General features: G+C 40.5%; 1 protein-coding gene across 1 annotated transcript in view; it reads right to left on the minus strand.

Annotated features, from left to right (window-relative positions):
• MAN2A1 (mannosidase alpha class 2A member 1) overlaps positions 1-16,246 on the minus strand; it is a 111,016-nt gene that overhangs the window by 76,580 nt on the left and 18,190 nt on the right. Inside the window, exons 3-4 of the mRNA XM_064642549.1 lie at positions 10,516-10,660; positions 1,239-1,410 (exon numbers count right to left, since the gene is read on the minus strand). Of these exons, the coding sequence (XP_064498619.1) occupies positions 1,239-1,410; positions 10,516-10,660 (317 nt within the window). The remainder of the gene's footprint in view (positions 1-1,238; positions 1,411-10,515; positions 10,661-16,246) is intronic.

Below are 16,246 nucleotides of genomic sequence, written 5' to 3' on the forward strand. Positions count from 1 at the left end.
ATTGCACTCATTAAAATGCCTTCTTGAAACAGATCACAGGATAATCCAGTCTCTCTATTGTCAGTGAACATAATGACCACATTTCCAACATCAGGTTGTCCTTACAGTTTCAGCATTTACATTGTACACCAGCATATAAATCTTTAATGAACTCAAGAAAGAAATACAGTGAACTTATCAAAACTTAGTCACATCATAGATAATACCCATAAGAGTAATGAAAAACATAGCAAAAAAATAATCTCCAGGGCACTTCTCTGAGTTAGAGCAGCTTAATCAATACCTGACTCCTCTGAAGAGAGGACATAGTTACCTAGTGACTATCATTTACTGTTTATTGTGTTACAAGAGATCTTTTTAATGTCAAAAAACAACAGCTGTGCTATAATACTCCTGCATTGTACATAAATGTTTAATGACTAGTTTTCTACGTAATTCCCCAGATTTCCAGCACTACCTAACCTTTACAGCTGTGAAGATCTAACAGACTTACTATATACTGCAACACATGCATCTTGAAGCAGGGCATGAGAAGGAGGGCATCACAAAGAGGAGCCAAGAACTGTTAGTTCCTATCTTAAAGCAAAGTCAAAAAAAAAACCAACCAATCACCACTTCCTGAAAACTCTAAACTAGATCCTTACTTCAAGTTTATCCAAGAAGCCTGCTTTCTTGTCTCAATATCTAGGCAAATCTTTTACTTCTACATTACCTTTTGACTTGTGATTTTAAAAATAACTAAGAAGAGTTTAGAATACATACTACTTTACCATTAAAGCAGCTGAATGTTTATAAAAAACTCCACATACTTCAAACCAAACAAAAAACCCCTCATTTCATAATTATTAACATAATTGCTATAATTGAAGGAAAAAAATACATAAATAGCTATTATGAAAGATTATATTTATTCCACAGTCAATACTTTAATGTGACTGCAAATAAAGTTTGTAATCACAATTTCATTACAACTTGAATGATATCTTCATGGCTGTACATGGAAACATTCGGTAAAATTTTCAAGCAACTCAGTAATCTGTCTTCAATTTTCTGAACAGATTTCTATTTTGTAAGTGGAAAAAACCCAAATCAAGTCCAAAAAGTCAGAACTGAAGCAGACGACTGTTCTAGCAATTCTGCATCACAGTAAGTTGAAATCTCAAGTTTACAGTGTAGTCAAAATACATAAATCTCGGAGCATGATACATGGAAGATAAGATATAGTTCAGCGTTCAAACCTTTTAACAGCATCCTTTTTTTGGCTATCTATTCCGTCCCACCACTTTGAAAAGTAGGAAATCTCGGACCATATAAACTTCCTTCGATTGTCTTCTTGCAGTTTTATAACCATGTTATTTAAAATATGCTGTGTCTGATCTCTAAAGTAATCATCAAAAGTCTTCAGCCAACCTAAGAAAAAGAAAAAATGAAATTAAGTTGCTTTCAACAGCCTTAGGGAACTGCCTTCTTTCCGCTCCCCACAAAAACTTAAGTGAAGGCTTTTCTTAGAAAACTGAACTTTATGTGCTGTGAACAGCTTTAAGCGCTAAACTTCTCAGGAGTTTGATTTTACAAAGTTTAGATGTTTTATTTCTTAAATTTATAAATGTATACTGGATTATTAGGCTTTCTACTTTGTAAAATAGAAAGTTTGATCAACGGAATACATGGAATATATGGGCACCAGCAATCACGAATTTTCTTTTTTTATTATTTTTAATTTAAGTAAAAATTAAGTAATTGAAAAGGAAAAAGTACATATCAGCAAATTGATCTTCCTTGAGAAGTTCCATTAGGTTTCCTCATCTCTCAGATCAAGAGGACTGTAGCATCTACTGACAGATTATCTTCCCAGTCCATGCCCTATTCCCAAAACACACAGAGATACTGAGAAATAAGCCAGGAATAAAATTCTAATTTCTTTAATTCAGTATGTCAAGAAAAACTTGTGAGCCGCCCATTTCCTACACTTTGGTTGGTCAGACAACAGTCTCAACAATCTGTGTTCCGAACGTGTTAAAAAAACTAAGAAGTCATCTGAAAAGCATATCCAGATATCTGGATAGCATATCCATCCAGCATACCTGGTCAACAGAAAACAACCCTGGAACTCCATGGTATATAAACAGCATCAAACCTTTATGCCTAATTTTTCTTTTATCTTAACACTGCAGATAACTTCATAGGGCTATACAGATTTACACCAGAGAAATGGGGACTATCTTAAATAGTAAAAAATTGTTAATGTGAGTGCTAGTAAGGCAAAGTTACTGATGTTACCAATAATTAATGAAGTGTCAAAAAGTAGTATTTAGTCCTGAGAGGTGCCCATACACTTTCACATAGGTGGAGAGGCAAGAGAAAAATCTACTTTAGTCACTTTCAATAACATTTAAGTGCTGCTTTATACTAGGTCTGTAACCACCAACACTGAGCAATAAAATACTCTGATCTGGTACACATATATTACAAAGCTCACAAATCTCAATTCTTAAATTATTTAATGAGAAGTCATTACCAAAATCATCACTGCTAACAGAGCAATAGATGCTAGAGGTGTCTTTCAACCCCTTGGGTCATAGCTGAACATCATCTTTCAAATCCAGCTGTGCTGGTTGACAATTTCACTGTCCCTGAGCAGAGTTCTCCTCTCTGGATTTTAGCTGCCTAATCCACTTCAGGCAGTCACAAGAAACTGCTGTTGAACCATGTGACAGCTGACATAAGGGCTTTGCCAGTACAGCAGGTTGTATGTTCGCTCCTTAATCTGCTCCAGAAAGAAATGCCACCTATTTGATGGCCCTAGTCTCACACAACAACTGGTTTGAGATTAACATGCACTGCGTGAGTCCCCCCCAGATCAGACATTCTACTGAGGTGCTCAAATCTTCCTCAACTGCCAGCAACTAAAAGACAATTATGCCACCACTGATCGAGAGTGTGAAGGGGACCCATTCTACAAAAGTCTGAAGGGAACCCATTCTCAATGCTTCTTTCCCAGTTATGCGTAAACACACTAGCTACTGAAGGGAGAAGCATAGACCCCAACTAGGGTTTCTAGGCCATGGTTAAATTCATACGGAAGCAGTTAACCCAGATTGAGCAGAATTTAGTGTTTCAGAGCATCAGCACATTCAGTCATCCCCTCCCCCAAAACAGAACATGGAACCTAGACCCACCACCTTCCTTATGGATTCTGTTTCTTAGATTCGTAGAATGGCTTGGATTGGAAAGGACCACCTCGTTCCTACCTACCCTCCTCCAATGAGCAGGGATGCCACCCACTAGATAAGATTGGTTCAAGGCAGTTTCTTTGCCTTTGAGCTGCATATTCTCACTAGCGTAATTGGTTACAAGAGAAGTTAAAGTAACCTCAGTGAGAAAACATAAAATGTAATGAGAATTTAAAGCCTCTGCAGCTAATATCTTTACTGATCTCATTTCTTGGTAAATATCTTTTACATACATTGTTACACTATAGGTTCACGATGCCTTAAGCTTTTTTTTCCAGAATGCATTTCCTTTGCACGATGCTTTTTTAATTCTCTGGGAAAGGAATAACGCAACCATTAGCTATACAAGAGATTTCAGACGTTTGTTACAGATAATTTTTCCCTCTTTCAAGTGTAGTTTCATACTCTAGGCAATTGCACAGAAATGTACTTACCAAAAGTAGTATCAAGTCAGGAGATTTCTATGATAACATTCTTTGCAAAAACAAACAATAACCAGTCTCACACTATCACCTTTGGTGAAGGAACATTTACATTTACCAGGATTATCTCTCAGTTTAAGTCTATTAGGTATCAACTGAGAAGCCTAAACATACTGAGAGATATTTAGATTGTATGTATGAGGAGATGCAGACTTCTTGCTTTTAGTTGCTGCTAGTGAAAAGACAGACAGAATTTTATAGTAAAGGCATGAAGAATTTACATATTAAGAAGGAAGACTTAGGAACAAAAACCAGACAACAGTAAGGAAGTCAGCTCTTAAAGGTGACTGACAACAGCATTAAGACTTCAGGCAAGCCCTTGTGAACAACATACGCCAGAAAAAAGCTGCAACAGAAAGATGGGAGACAGCACTCGTAACTTCAAAGAATTCTTCAAACCCTATTATTGAAGGGACAGTCATGAGGAGGACTTCTCTCAGATGAAAGAATAAGTATCTTACTATAGATTTAACTCATTATTCCCTCCAAGACAGATGTATGAATGCTTGTAAAAATACAACTCTTAAGCTATGTTCACTATGGCCTGTGTTTGGAAGAGGGTCAGAGCAATGCTGGAAAGGGAAACACAGATTAAGCTTCCTTAGATGGAGCTCTCAGGTGCACCAAGAGGCATCACTCATATGTAAAAATTAAGAAATAGACGGACACATTACTTACCTACTTCCTTGGTAAAGAGGAAATTCCTACTGGGAAAGTAAAGAAAATTCCATGACTGATAACACAAAAAGTTAAAGTAGAAAAGGTGTTGGTGAGGCTACCTCTGGTTATGAAGGAGTATTTATGCTTTATCTGTCTCAGAAATTTAATAATCTTGGTGACCCACAAAGTTTTATAAAGTGGGTGGCAGGGTGAGTAGTTTTGGTTAACTTTTTTTTCAGTGGGATTTTTTGGTTGGTATTTTTGGTGCTGTGACTGTTGTTTACTTGGGATTTCTTATTTTTTGGTTGGTTTGTTCTGTGAGGGTGTTTGTTTGGGGTTTTTTACTGGTTTGCTTGGGGACTTTGAGGTGGGGGTTTTTTGTTGGGTTTTTTTTTTGTTTGGTTAGGCTTTTTAAACACAGACAACCCAAACTGATAGAGAGGAATGGCGTGGAGAGGGTCTCTGGACCTGAAGAAAACCCTCTGACCTTCCAAAAGATACTATAATATTTCAGGAATCATAGCAAATATATAGTGAAGCTCAAGGCATTTCTCACTGAGTGAGCTTAGTAACTTTCATCCTATTTTGAAGTCTAATAAGAGATGTGTCCATGTTCTCAGCAATTCCTCTATTTTGAGAACTGTTTTCATAGAAGCAACACAGAGCTGTTCAGTCTCCTAGTCTCAAAAGACACAAAGCTAAAAATCTGGAGACTCTGATGAAGTCTCCTCCAGCACAACCTGATATTAAGAGCCTTTGCTATTGGCCAGCTGAGCTAACAACAGCCTCTAGATCGTATGCCCTGCTTGGCACACGGTGAGGAGGACTGTAATTTGTAGTGACAGATGGCAGTATCTACCAAAATAATCACAGAATCATTTGGGTTGGAAAACACCTCCAAGAAAATCAAGTCCAATCATTAAACTACCACCGTGTTCACCACTAAACCATGTCCCTCAGTGACATATTCATGTGCTTTTATGAACACTTCCAGGGGTTGCAATTCCACCACTTCTCTGGGCAACCTGTTCCAATGTTCAACAACCCTTTCAGTGAAGAATTTTTTCCTACTATCTAAACTAAACCTGCCCTGGCACAACTTGAGGCCATCTACTCCTGTAAATCACTTGTTACCTGGAAGAAGAGACTGCTCCCCACCTGGCTACACTACACCCTCTTCTCAGGTAGTTGTAGTAAGTGATCGTAAGGAGTAAACAAGTTGTAGTAACGTCCCCCTGGGCCTCCTTTTCTCCAGGCTAAACACCCCCAGCTCCCTCAGCTGCTCCTCATCAGGCTTGTGCTCCAGACCCTTACTCAGCTCTGTTGCCCTTCTCTGGACTCGCTCCAGCACCTCAGTGTCTTTCTTGTAGTGAGAGGCCCAAAAGTGATCACAGGATTAGAGTTGTGGCCTCACCAGCACCCAGTACAGGGGGATGGTCCCTGCCCTGGTCGTGCTGGCCACACTATTACTGATCCAAGCCAGGATGCCCTTGGCCTTCTTGGCCACCTGGGCACACTTCTGGCTCATGTTCAGCCACTGTCAAACAGCAGACCCAGGTCCTTTTCCCGAGCAGCTTTTCAGTCACTTTTCACTCAGCCTATATCACTGCAGGGGGTTGTCAGGACCCAACAGCAGGACCCAGAACTTCGCCTTGTTGAACCTCAATAGAACTGGCCATGGTCCATCAATCCAGCCTGTCCAGCAATAATCTTGATGTGAGAAGACGTTCAGTAAACTCAAATTTCTCAGATTCCTCAGAATCAACGTTCAGTGGGTCACTTTTGGGAAACAGAACTGGTGCTACAGGATGAACCAAATACTGCTAAGGCACCCAGTGCTAAATCTTGTCATATGCAAAAGGTGTTGGCTCTGAAAACCTACCACAGCTGATTGTAGGAGGCATGACTCAAAGCTAGACATGAAGTAGAAAGCAAAAGGCTAGAGGTCAGAAAGCCAACGGTTAGCTCCAAAGAGTCTTTCCATAATGGCAATAGATACTGGTAAATTCCATATGGGTAGTGAGACACATCAGTGCCTGAGACACATCAGGCACCATAGAGGAAATCAGCCCAATGTTTGGAAGACAGTTACAGAAGGTGTATAAATCCAATCAAAATTAAATAATTTTTAAAACAATTTAAATTACTAGAATCTGTAGAAAAAGTGTCAGTAGAAATAAAACATAAAAAATAAAAAAAATCAGTACCAGGACACTGAGCCCCTACTGAATCTCATGACTTGCATAGACACTGGTAAAGTTTTCTGTTTTCCTCAGGACATTCCCATGCAGCTCCCAAGCCTCATGCTCTTGAAAAATTGCCTCAGCCTACACTGTGCACCGAGTCTTTGTTCAATTCACCCAAAGTTATTCCAGAAGGACAGATGTAACACCAGACCAGGCAACTGGTCTCTAGCAGGATGCCAACAGCCTGTTGTTAGGATATGATCCTACTAACTTCAGCAGAAATGACACAGGTAAACTCCAAAGCCCTTTCTAAGGAGAACCAAGAGAATGAGAAGTTCTGTATAGTCCTTTGAGATAACTTTGGATTTATTAAGTGTCTGTACAGAGTTTCTTCTTTCTAGGAAAGTTTTTAGAACTACAAGAGAGAAAACAGACACAGGTTTCAAGACATTTCTACAGATAGGCAGTTCAAAGTTAATACTGTGATTATTTTCTTTTTACTATATCCATACTTCATTAATTTAGCTGTCATAATTGGACAATACTGTATTGAAGGGGTTAATAGCGGGTCTATTAGCTCCCAGGATGAAGATATTGACTGGGCAAACTTTCAGGTGTATCCTTGATGGTAAGAAAGTCAGCATGCAGCCCTAATGAAGAAACAAAGACAGACTGTAAAGTCAGTAGGCCTAGGATGTGGGAACTGCAATAAGCCCTTGAGCTTTGCCAAATGTATCACGAATAGATCCTAGCCAATGAAAATGCTGTTGCTTGCTTACTTAAAATAAGTTAACTGCTTGATACTAGCAAGGAGTATAAAAAAGCAGATGAGAAAATAAAGTGGGACTTCAGACATCTTTTCTGCACATAACTGACTCCTTGTGTCTTTACCAGCCATCACAACTCTACACCAACATATGGTGACCCCGACGTGATACTGCAATACTGACCATTGGGCGACGGATGGTGGTGACAGAGCTTGGCATAGCTGAGAGCAGTGGGGAGACTGCCTGGGTCCAGATCTGAGAACTACTGAGAACTACTGACACCTGGAAAAGGTGAGCCATCAAGAACAAAGACTGTGATAATGGGGAATCAGATTCTAAAGAGGAAAAGTTGGTGCTATCCACTTGGAAGCACTTCCTAAAGTGTAAAGATGTAACTGTTGAAGATTATGACTTGCAACATTTGCTGCTTTGGTGTCGAAAGCAAGGCTTTGAAGCTAACACGAGTTGCTTTTAGAGTTAAGACTTGGGAGAAGGTGGAGAATAAACTCTGGAAAGAGGTCTATAAGGGTACTAAGAATGCTAAGGAAGTAGAAGGTTTGCCTGCCACCTGGCATATATTGGTTGAGACTTTAAAAGACTGGCTTAATGAACAAGTTTCGAGAAGGTATTCAGTTGCCTGAAACAGAGCCTTTGTCAGATACAGGAGGACATGCAGGGGAGGAGGGAACTTTAGTTGCTGCGGCATCGCCACTTGCTACCTCCCCCTCTGATGATGAATTGGGTGCTTTAGCAGATAAAAAAGAAACAGTGTGATGTCTGGATCCACATACTAAAAAATCTACCAAGGGTCCGGCTACAAGAACTCCAAAAGGCTCAAAAGTTTGCTATCCTGCACCCCACAAGCTAGTTAAAACTCCTTGTAAATACAAGTCCCCTACTGCAACAGTCCCTTACCATTATAAGACACCTATGGAACTTGTAGAAGGATTTAAAGCAAAGCAAAAGCTTGTATCCTCTGTTCCTCTGCCAGAGGAGGACGAGGAGGAGGACAAAGACACTGATGAAAACAATGAGGATGATATACCTAATAAAGGCTTGTAACATTAGGCGTCAGCCCCCCCCAATAGATGATGAAGACATGGAGGAAGCTGAAAATGCCTCTGTCCGTAATCGAGCCTTACAACCTGTACATGGGGGGGTCCCAGTGCCGAAAGACACGAACACTGACTGATCCATGGACTTTGCCACTGTAACTGTTACAGCAATGGGAGACGGTGCAGGTACAAGCTGCAGAAAGGGGGGAATGGGAGCTGTTAGACAAGATCGGGCACCCCTCACAAGCTGTGAAGGATGCTGCATTTGCTCCAGGAATAGAGCCAGGAGTAGAAGCTTATCCTGTGTTAAAAGCTGTTCCTAACTCTGGCAAGCAAGATGAACATTATGTATCTGCTTGGAAGGCTATTCAGGATTTGCAAATGTATGTAACAAAATATGGTGTAAATTGTCCTGAAGTTATGCGTGTGATTCGTGCAATTAATGTTGATTTGCTAGCTCCTTATGATATTGACCATCTAGCTCAAGTTTTATTTGAACCTGTACAACACCAAGTGTTTAAAACTAACTGGCAGAAACAAGCAGAAAGAATATCTATGGAGAATATGAGACTTCCTGCAGGGGATCCGAGATTGGGTGTAGGAGTGGAAGCTTTAATGGGAAAAAATTGTTTTAGCAATCCTGACTTACAAGCCCAGTGCGATCCTGTTGTGTTACAACAATGTCAGGAGATGGGAATGTTAGCTCTGACTAAAACTATGGAACTTGCTTCCCCTCGTCCTAGACATACAACAGTGAAATAGGGACCAAGGGAACCTTTTTTACAGTTTGTTGAACGTATTGCAGTTTCATTAGAAAAGCAGGTAGATGATGAAATTCTGCATCAGGCACTCCTAAAGCAGTTAGTAAAAGATAATGCGAACCAAGATTGTTAGAAAATTATAGATGCATTGCCAGGAGACCCATCTGTGGCTGATACAGTATCTGCATGTTCCAAAGTGGGTACTATAGATCACAAAATGACTGCCCTCACTGCAATACTGCGTCTTACCCCTCAATGCTATAATTGTGATAAAGAAGGACAACTTAATGCTAACTGCCCTGATAAAAGCAAAGGGGAAAAGCCAAAGGTCTTACCTAATCCTCCTGGAATTCATTGTAATCATTGTGGAAAGCCAGGGCATTTTGCTAAACAATGTCACTCTAAATCTCACGCTAACGGTCAGGCTCTTCATGGAAACGGGAAAGTGAGCACGGCTGCCAGGAGGTACGCTCAGACACAAGTACCTTCACTGCAGCAGCACAACCTGTATGCACCCCCCCTGATTTTCCCCTCCAAATTTCAGTGCTCATTCTCTTTGAAAATATGAGCAGATAAAGCCACTTCCATTCAAACTACCATATCTTTACTCAGATCCACTTCAAACAACAAATTAAATTGTTAGAGAGATACACAGTAGTAAAATCTAATATCATGGAAGTTGTGGCTTTCTACAATAACAACCATCAGCTTCTCATGTTCAGTGTACATATATCAGAACTATACTGTAGCAGTATAATTCACTGCTTTGTGGTAAATTTTACAGCAATTTCAAAATAAAGGAACATTTCTCCATTTTAATTATTACAGTTAACATCCACTTGGGCAGAAGAAGTGAAATTAGGTAGGCATACCTAGTTTTCTGTTTAAATCTAGACTTTATGTTATCCCACTGGAGGTTGGGGGTGTGCGCAAAACAGTAAAGGCAGTGTTACAGTCAAAAACTTCAGATTTACCATTGTCACATCTTCCAAAAGCATACTTCTTTAGCGCAGGCTAAGGGTTACATATCTGTGACAGTCCAGAAGTCAAAATAAGAACAGCAAATAATGCAGCAATGAATAAATTGAATGGGTTACCAGAAGAATGAACACAGAAAATTCATACTACATTCCAATTTCAACACTGAAGTTCTACTCTGGTTAATAAATAAGTAGATGTACAATTTATATCATAACAGTTGTTATTTGAAGTCAATGGCACCTAAATTATACATCTGATTAAGATGTATAGACTGAAATCTAACATATTAACTAATATACTTCATAAAACCCCAAATCTTGACAGAAATGGCAACATATTTCCTAATTCAAAAGCCTCTAAGTAGTCAAATCAACACAATTAAAATATTACCTGGGTCGTTATGGGAGTGAGGCACAACAAAAACTTGAAGTGGTTCATTGTCCCATTCATTTTCATTGTATGTGATATCAAATCCTTGTTTCCAAACGCCACCATCTGGATTATCAAAAGGAAGAATGTCGTAGACATCCAGCATCTAAAAAAAAAAAATCACAGCATATAAAACATGAATTCAGAAAAACAGTTCTGCTACTAAAAACCAAAGTCATTTTCAATGAAAATGGACAAGCTTGTTCATTACAGAGGGAGAGACAACGTGCCAAATGCATAGAAAACTGACAAATGAGAGCAACTTTCAAGTCACACAAGGACACCCAAGACACAGCTGGCAGGAAGGGGAGCATTTGGCAGGCTCTATTCTGAGGAAACTGAAATTGATTAGACAAACAGTAGGATTAAGAGCCTTAAAACACAAAAATTATGGCAGCTTACAATGGCGTTGGGCGGGAAGGTATGAAGAGGACTATACAGAAAAGCACAGTACACTAAACAGGAATGCAGAAAATGAAGAAAACAAGCAATAAGCAAGCAGTAAGAAGGAATAAGAGCATAAGAGAGATCGAGGCAAAAGTCAAACTCACAAAAGGGAACTGAAAGAAACTACCAAGAAAAAACATTCATAATGATACCCAACTGCTGTAACAAAGCTCCTTGTATCTTTACTCTTGCCCAGTACAATAATTGTACAGGAGAGAACATATTTCACTTTTCAATGCAAATGAGAATGTTACAGGTAAATAAAACAACTCTAGAATTACTTTAGCAAGTTCTTATGAAATTTTGGGAACACCACACAGCTCCAAAGAGAGTCTACTAATATGAGTTTTCTGGCTGGTTTTGGTTGTTTGGTTTTTTTTATGCTCTGGTCTGCTTTTAAGAAAGAAGACAAGATATAAGCATGAACTGTCATTGGACAAGCCTTTTCCTGACATTCTAGTTTAAAAACTAAATCTTAATTAGTTCTAACTCTGTGTTAGAATACAATTGGTTACCTGACAAACTTTTTGGAACAAACAATTTCTCTCCACAAAAAAAGCCTGTATGAGTCATTTACTACTTTAACATCACAAGAGCTAAAACTTTTCAGTGGCAAGCTGGTTTCTGTCCTGCTAGAAAACTTTAAAAAACTACACACATCTGAAACAAACATCTGACTAAAGAAGTTAAGGCCTTGTGATGGATTTCGGCCCCCACCCGGCTGCTCTCTCACTCTTCCTCATCAACAGAACAGGGGGAGAAATAAGATTAAAATATGATGTGTGAAGATAAAAACAGAGAGATCACTTACCAATTATCATCAAAGAAAAAACAGACCTGACTTGGGGAACGGTAAATTAATTTATTGATAATTCAAATAGAATCGGATAGTGAGAGGTTAGTCCCTCCTGTTTCAGTCATGCCTTCCTTCTCACATTTTTTGCCTGCTCCAGCATGGGGTCCCTTCCACAAGTTACAGTACTTCAGGAACAGCTCCTGTATGGGTCCTCTATGGGCTCCAGTTCTTCATGGAAATATCTACCTGCTCTGGTATGGGATCCTCCACAGATTTCAAGGAAATACTTACTCCACTGTGGTCTCCCCCACCTGCTCCAGGGACTAGAATACCTTCTCTGCTTCCATCATCAAAGACCTTGTTCACAGGGTTGTTTCTCTCCCTTGTTTAACCTTATGCTACACTGACACACAACATTTTCCGCTTTCTTAAAACATGCTGTCCTAGAAGCAGCACCACCCTTTGCTGATGGAGGGTTTGGCTGTATCCAGCACTGGGTCTGTTTTGGAGCTGCCTACAACAGCTGTGCCTGGCACAGGACAGCACTGGCCTCTCCTCATACACACCACCCCTGAAGCCCCTCACTGCCAACACCTGGACATCTGCACCCAGTACATTCCACCATCACATCCATAAAACACTTAAGAAAAGTCTATAAAATATACATTCATCACATACTCTTCACAAACTCCACTTATATTTACAAAAAACATTTCTAACACTAAAATCAAAATGACATAAGAACACTGAAAAAGTGGAAACTTTTACACATACACATATACAAGATAAAACTCCACTCCTTGTTCTTTTACCTCATATCAACAAAAGATCTTTGGACAATATTAATTAATGGAAAAAACAGGTGCAACACTTGCATATCCGGGCATTTTGTACTGTCAGCCTGAAGGGCCCAAATAAGGGTCATGTTGAAAGTAACCCAATGGAATATTTTCTAAATGCTCTATTTTAGGCTAATTTATATTTTATATAAATAATATATATCACATAATAGATTATATATATAATATATATAGTTACATATACAATATATATAATTATATGCTATTATTATATATTTTCTCAATATGGTATTTTCTAAAATCTCAGTTTGAGGAGGAAGCATATCTTTTCTCTGCAATGCAATGTTCTGAAAAAAATGTAAGTGCATATTCTGTAAATTTGCCAATTAACAATGAATGACGGTGTTATAGGTTATAAATTCCATAGGGGAATTTTTCTTCCCCTGCTCCACTCTAAGAAAAATTGGTGTGAGTGTAGGGGAGTCAATTAGCTTTACAAAAGATCTGGCTGAATTCCTAGCTAATGGCCCATCAGAGAGGCTGGGGAGAGAGAAGTTTTGGGAGGAGGGAGGCAGACTGGGGAGTTCGCTCTCAGGGACGGAGAGGGGGATCTGCGTGCGGGCATTTGGAGAGAAGGCCTGGAAGTTTTTTCTTTCTGGCTTTTCGTCCTGGTGAGGCCAGACCACCGGACTCAGTCAGCTCGCACACTGCCTCGTGACTCCAGCTGGGACCTACTGGGCTTTCATCAGAGAGGTCTGTGCTTGCTGGGAGAGAAGGGAAGAGCCTCGGAACACCGTCAGCTCAGAACAAGAACTGCAGGCCCTGCACCTCCAGCGATCCAACAGCGCCCCCTGCAGGCCACGATTAGGACTGCGCTAAAGGACAGAGAAGTATTCATTCAGACCTTTTTTTTTAAGACTACTGTCTAGTTTTTTTGTGTTCTGTTACTGTTTTTGCCAACATACGTATATCTTTTAATAAAGGGTTGTTATTTCTTCTGTTTTTTCCACACTTCCTCGATTAAAGCCCCTTAATTTTGTGTGCAAGTTTCGAGCTGGCTTCCCGACAAGCCCCCGAAACCCGACAACAAGGACCCGCCTCCCAGAGAGGGAAGAGAAAAGAAAACGACCCAAGCAGCCAAAGCTATAGCCAAAATATATATATATATATATATTTTACATATGAGACAGATACACACAACGAGGATACCACACACCACAACTCCAGAAATCCCAAACAGCTCCACAAAAAAGGGAAGAGGGGGAGGGAGAAGGGAGAAGGACAAAAAGGGGCAAGGACCGAGCAAGTCAACCAGCCAACCAAAGGCAAACTAGCAAAAATCTCACCACTTCCCTTTGAACAGGCAGGATGGCCAGACACGGCCCAGCGCTCTCCCCTCACAGATAACAGCAGTCACTGTAGGCCTCAGCTCCAGATAAGCCAGACCGAGACAGGGACCCACCGTTCTCGAACCTCGCCGGAAAGGAAGAGAGGGAGGTCCCTCCTGCTGGCTTTATTTATACCTCAACTTACGTAAAGGAATAGCATGGAATACTTCCGTGATCACTTTCCTAGTTCCTTCCTGGTTACAAGCTGGTCTCCAGGAAGGCCTAGAGTGAAACCATCACATTTTGAATTTACAAATGCTGAGAGGAGTTTAGTCTATCTCATAACTCATCCTCTTTAGCAAACATTCCAGTCTCCTCAGACTGAGACAGGCATTAAGACTGATAAACTCTTTGGACATTTCAACCATGAAAACGTATTTGTTTAAAAAGCAGTAATTGATGGAATTCCACACATTCCTGTTTTTTTCTCATGGATGGAGCCTGAATTTAACAAGGAACTTCCTGCAGTCTGCAAGATACCAATTTTTACAGTCCATAACATAGATTATTTTTTCCCTAAAATCTACAACCTTACAGTTATCTCAAACCATACTTATACGACTATGAGCTCAAGAGATGGAAACTGCAATTCAGAAAATAGGTCTTGGAATCTTAATCAACAAGTTGTCTGAAATAACTGCTTCAATGACCTGACTTGACCCATCATCTAGAGGTTTTTGCTGCCTGCCAAGGGCCTGGATCCTGTATATTGTAGTGGAACTGTTGAAGCTTGTCCAACTCAGTGACTACTAGCCCTTGTTATTCTTTCCTGTGGGTACCAGTGATACTGCCAGAGGCAACCCAGACTGCATCAAAAGTGACTGCAGAGTTCTGTGGGTAGTAATCAAGGCCCAGGTGGTGTCCTCTGCTATCCCACCAGTGAGGGGTAGGGGTGTGAGAGGAGGAGACTGATAGTATAGATCAATAATTGGCCTCAGAGCTGCTGTTTGAAACAGATTTGAGGATTCCATGACCATGGGACCCTATTTCCAGATCTGTGTCTGCTTAGGAGAGATGAGATGCAACTCACTAAGTGCACAGAGGTACCTTTGCCAGAAGGATGGCTGACCTATTAAAGACAGCTTCTGGCTAAGAATAAAGGGGGACAGAGCAAGATACCAGCAGTCCTGCAGAGGAGTAATGCTCAGGAACAATGTGACACGAAAGGATTTTAAAAATGTATAATAATTTAAGAAATCAACAAAACAGGGCTTAAACAGGGTCACGTCTAACATTTGTAGGTGAGCAAGGAAGTGCCTACAAGGCACAATTACAGAGAAATCCCCAAAAGCCTTTCTGGGAAATCAGCATGCTGGGATGGCTCACTGAAGTACACTCAAGGGAATAAACATGATGAGTGAGAGAGAGCTGTGTGCAGCTGCAAGCCTATGATCTTATGATAATGGTGACATGGTGGGATGACTCTAATGACTGTAAAGCTGCAATGGAGGGACACAAGATTTTGAGGAAAGATAGGCCAGAAAGACAAGGAGGGAGCACTGGCTTTTATGTGAGAGAACAGCTGGTGTGCATGGAGCTCTGCCTGTGGGTTTGAAGTTGGAAAGGGATAAAACCACGTTTGCTAGAGATAAGCCTGCACACAGCACTCCAAAGTTTGAGAGTCAGTCTGCTAGCAAGGTCCTTCAGTCTGCCATCTAATTGGAGTGGAGGATGGAGATCCATGTGACACCCATGCGTCCATCCAAAGACACAAGGGTAGAAACTACAGAAGTACTTAAGAATGGTCACATAGCAACTAGGGCTTCCCCCCAAAAAAAGCTGGAAGGAACAACAGCCCAACTGAAATGCATCTACACCAATGCATACAATATGGGAAACAAACTGGAGAAGCTGGAAGCCATTGCGCAGCAGGAAAACTATGACACAGCTGCTGTCACAGAAACATGGTGGGATGACTCACCCAATGGGAGTGTTGCAACGGATGGCTATTACCTCTTAAGAAGGGATAGGCAAGGAAGGAGAGGCAGTGGGGTAGACCTGTATGTGAGTGAGTGTTTTGACTGTCTAGAGCTTTATGACGATGACAACACCATTGAGTGTTTATGGGCAAGAATCAGTGGGAAGGCCAAGAAGACCTACCTACCATGGTGACAGTCTGTTATAGACTACACAGGCAGGATGAAGAGGCAGATAAAATATTCTCCAAGTAGAAGTCTCACAACTCCTAGTCACTGTTCTCATGGGGGACTCATGGAGTTACCAGATGTGTGCTAGAAACACAACACAATGGAGACAAATCA

The sequence above is a fragment of the Pseudopipra pipra genome, chromosome Z (assembly GCF_036250125.1).
Source record: "Pseudopipra pipra isolate bDixPip1 chromosome Z, bDixPip1.hap1, whole genome shotgun sequence".
Classification (NCBI taxonomy): domain Eukaryota; kingdom Metazoa; phylum Chordata; class Aves; order Passeriformes; family Pipridae; genus Pseudopipra; species Pseudopipra pipra.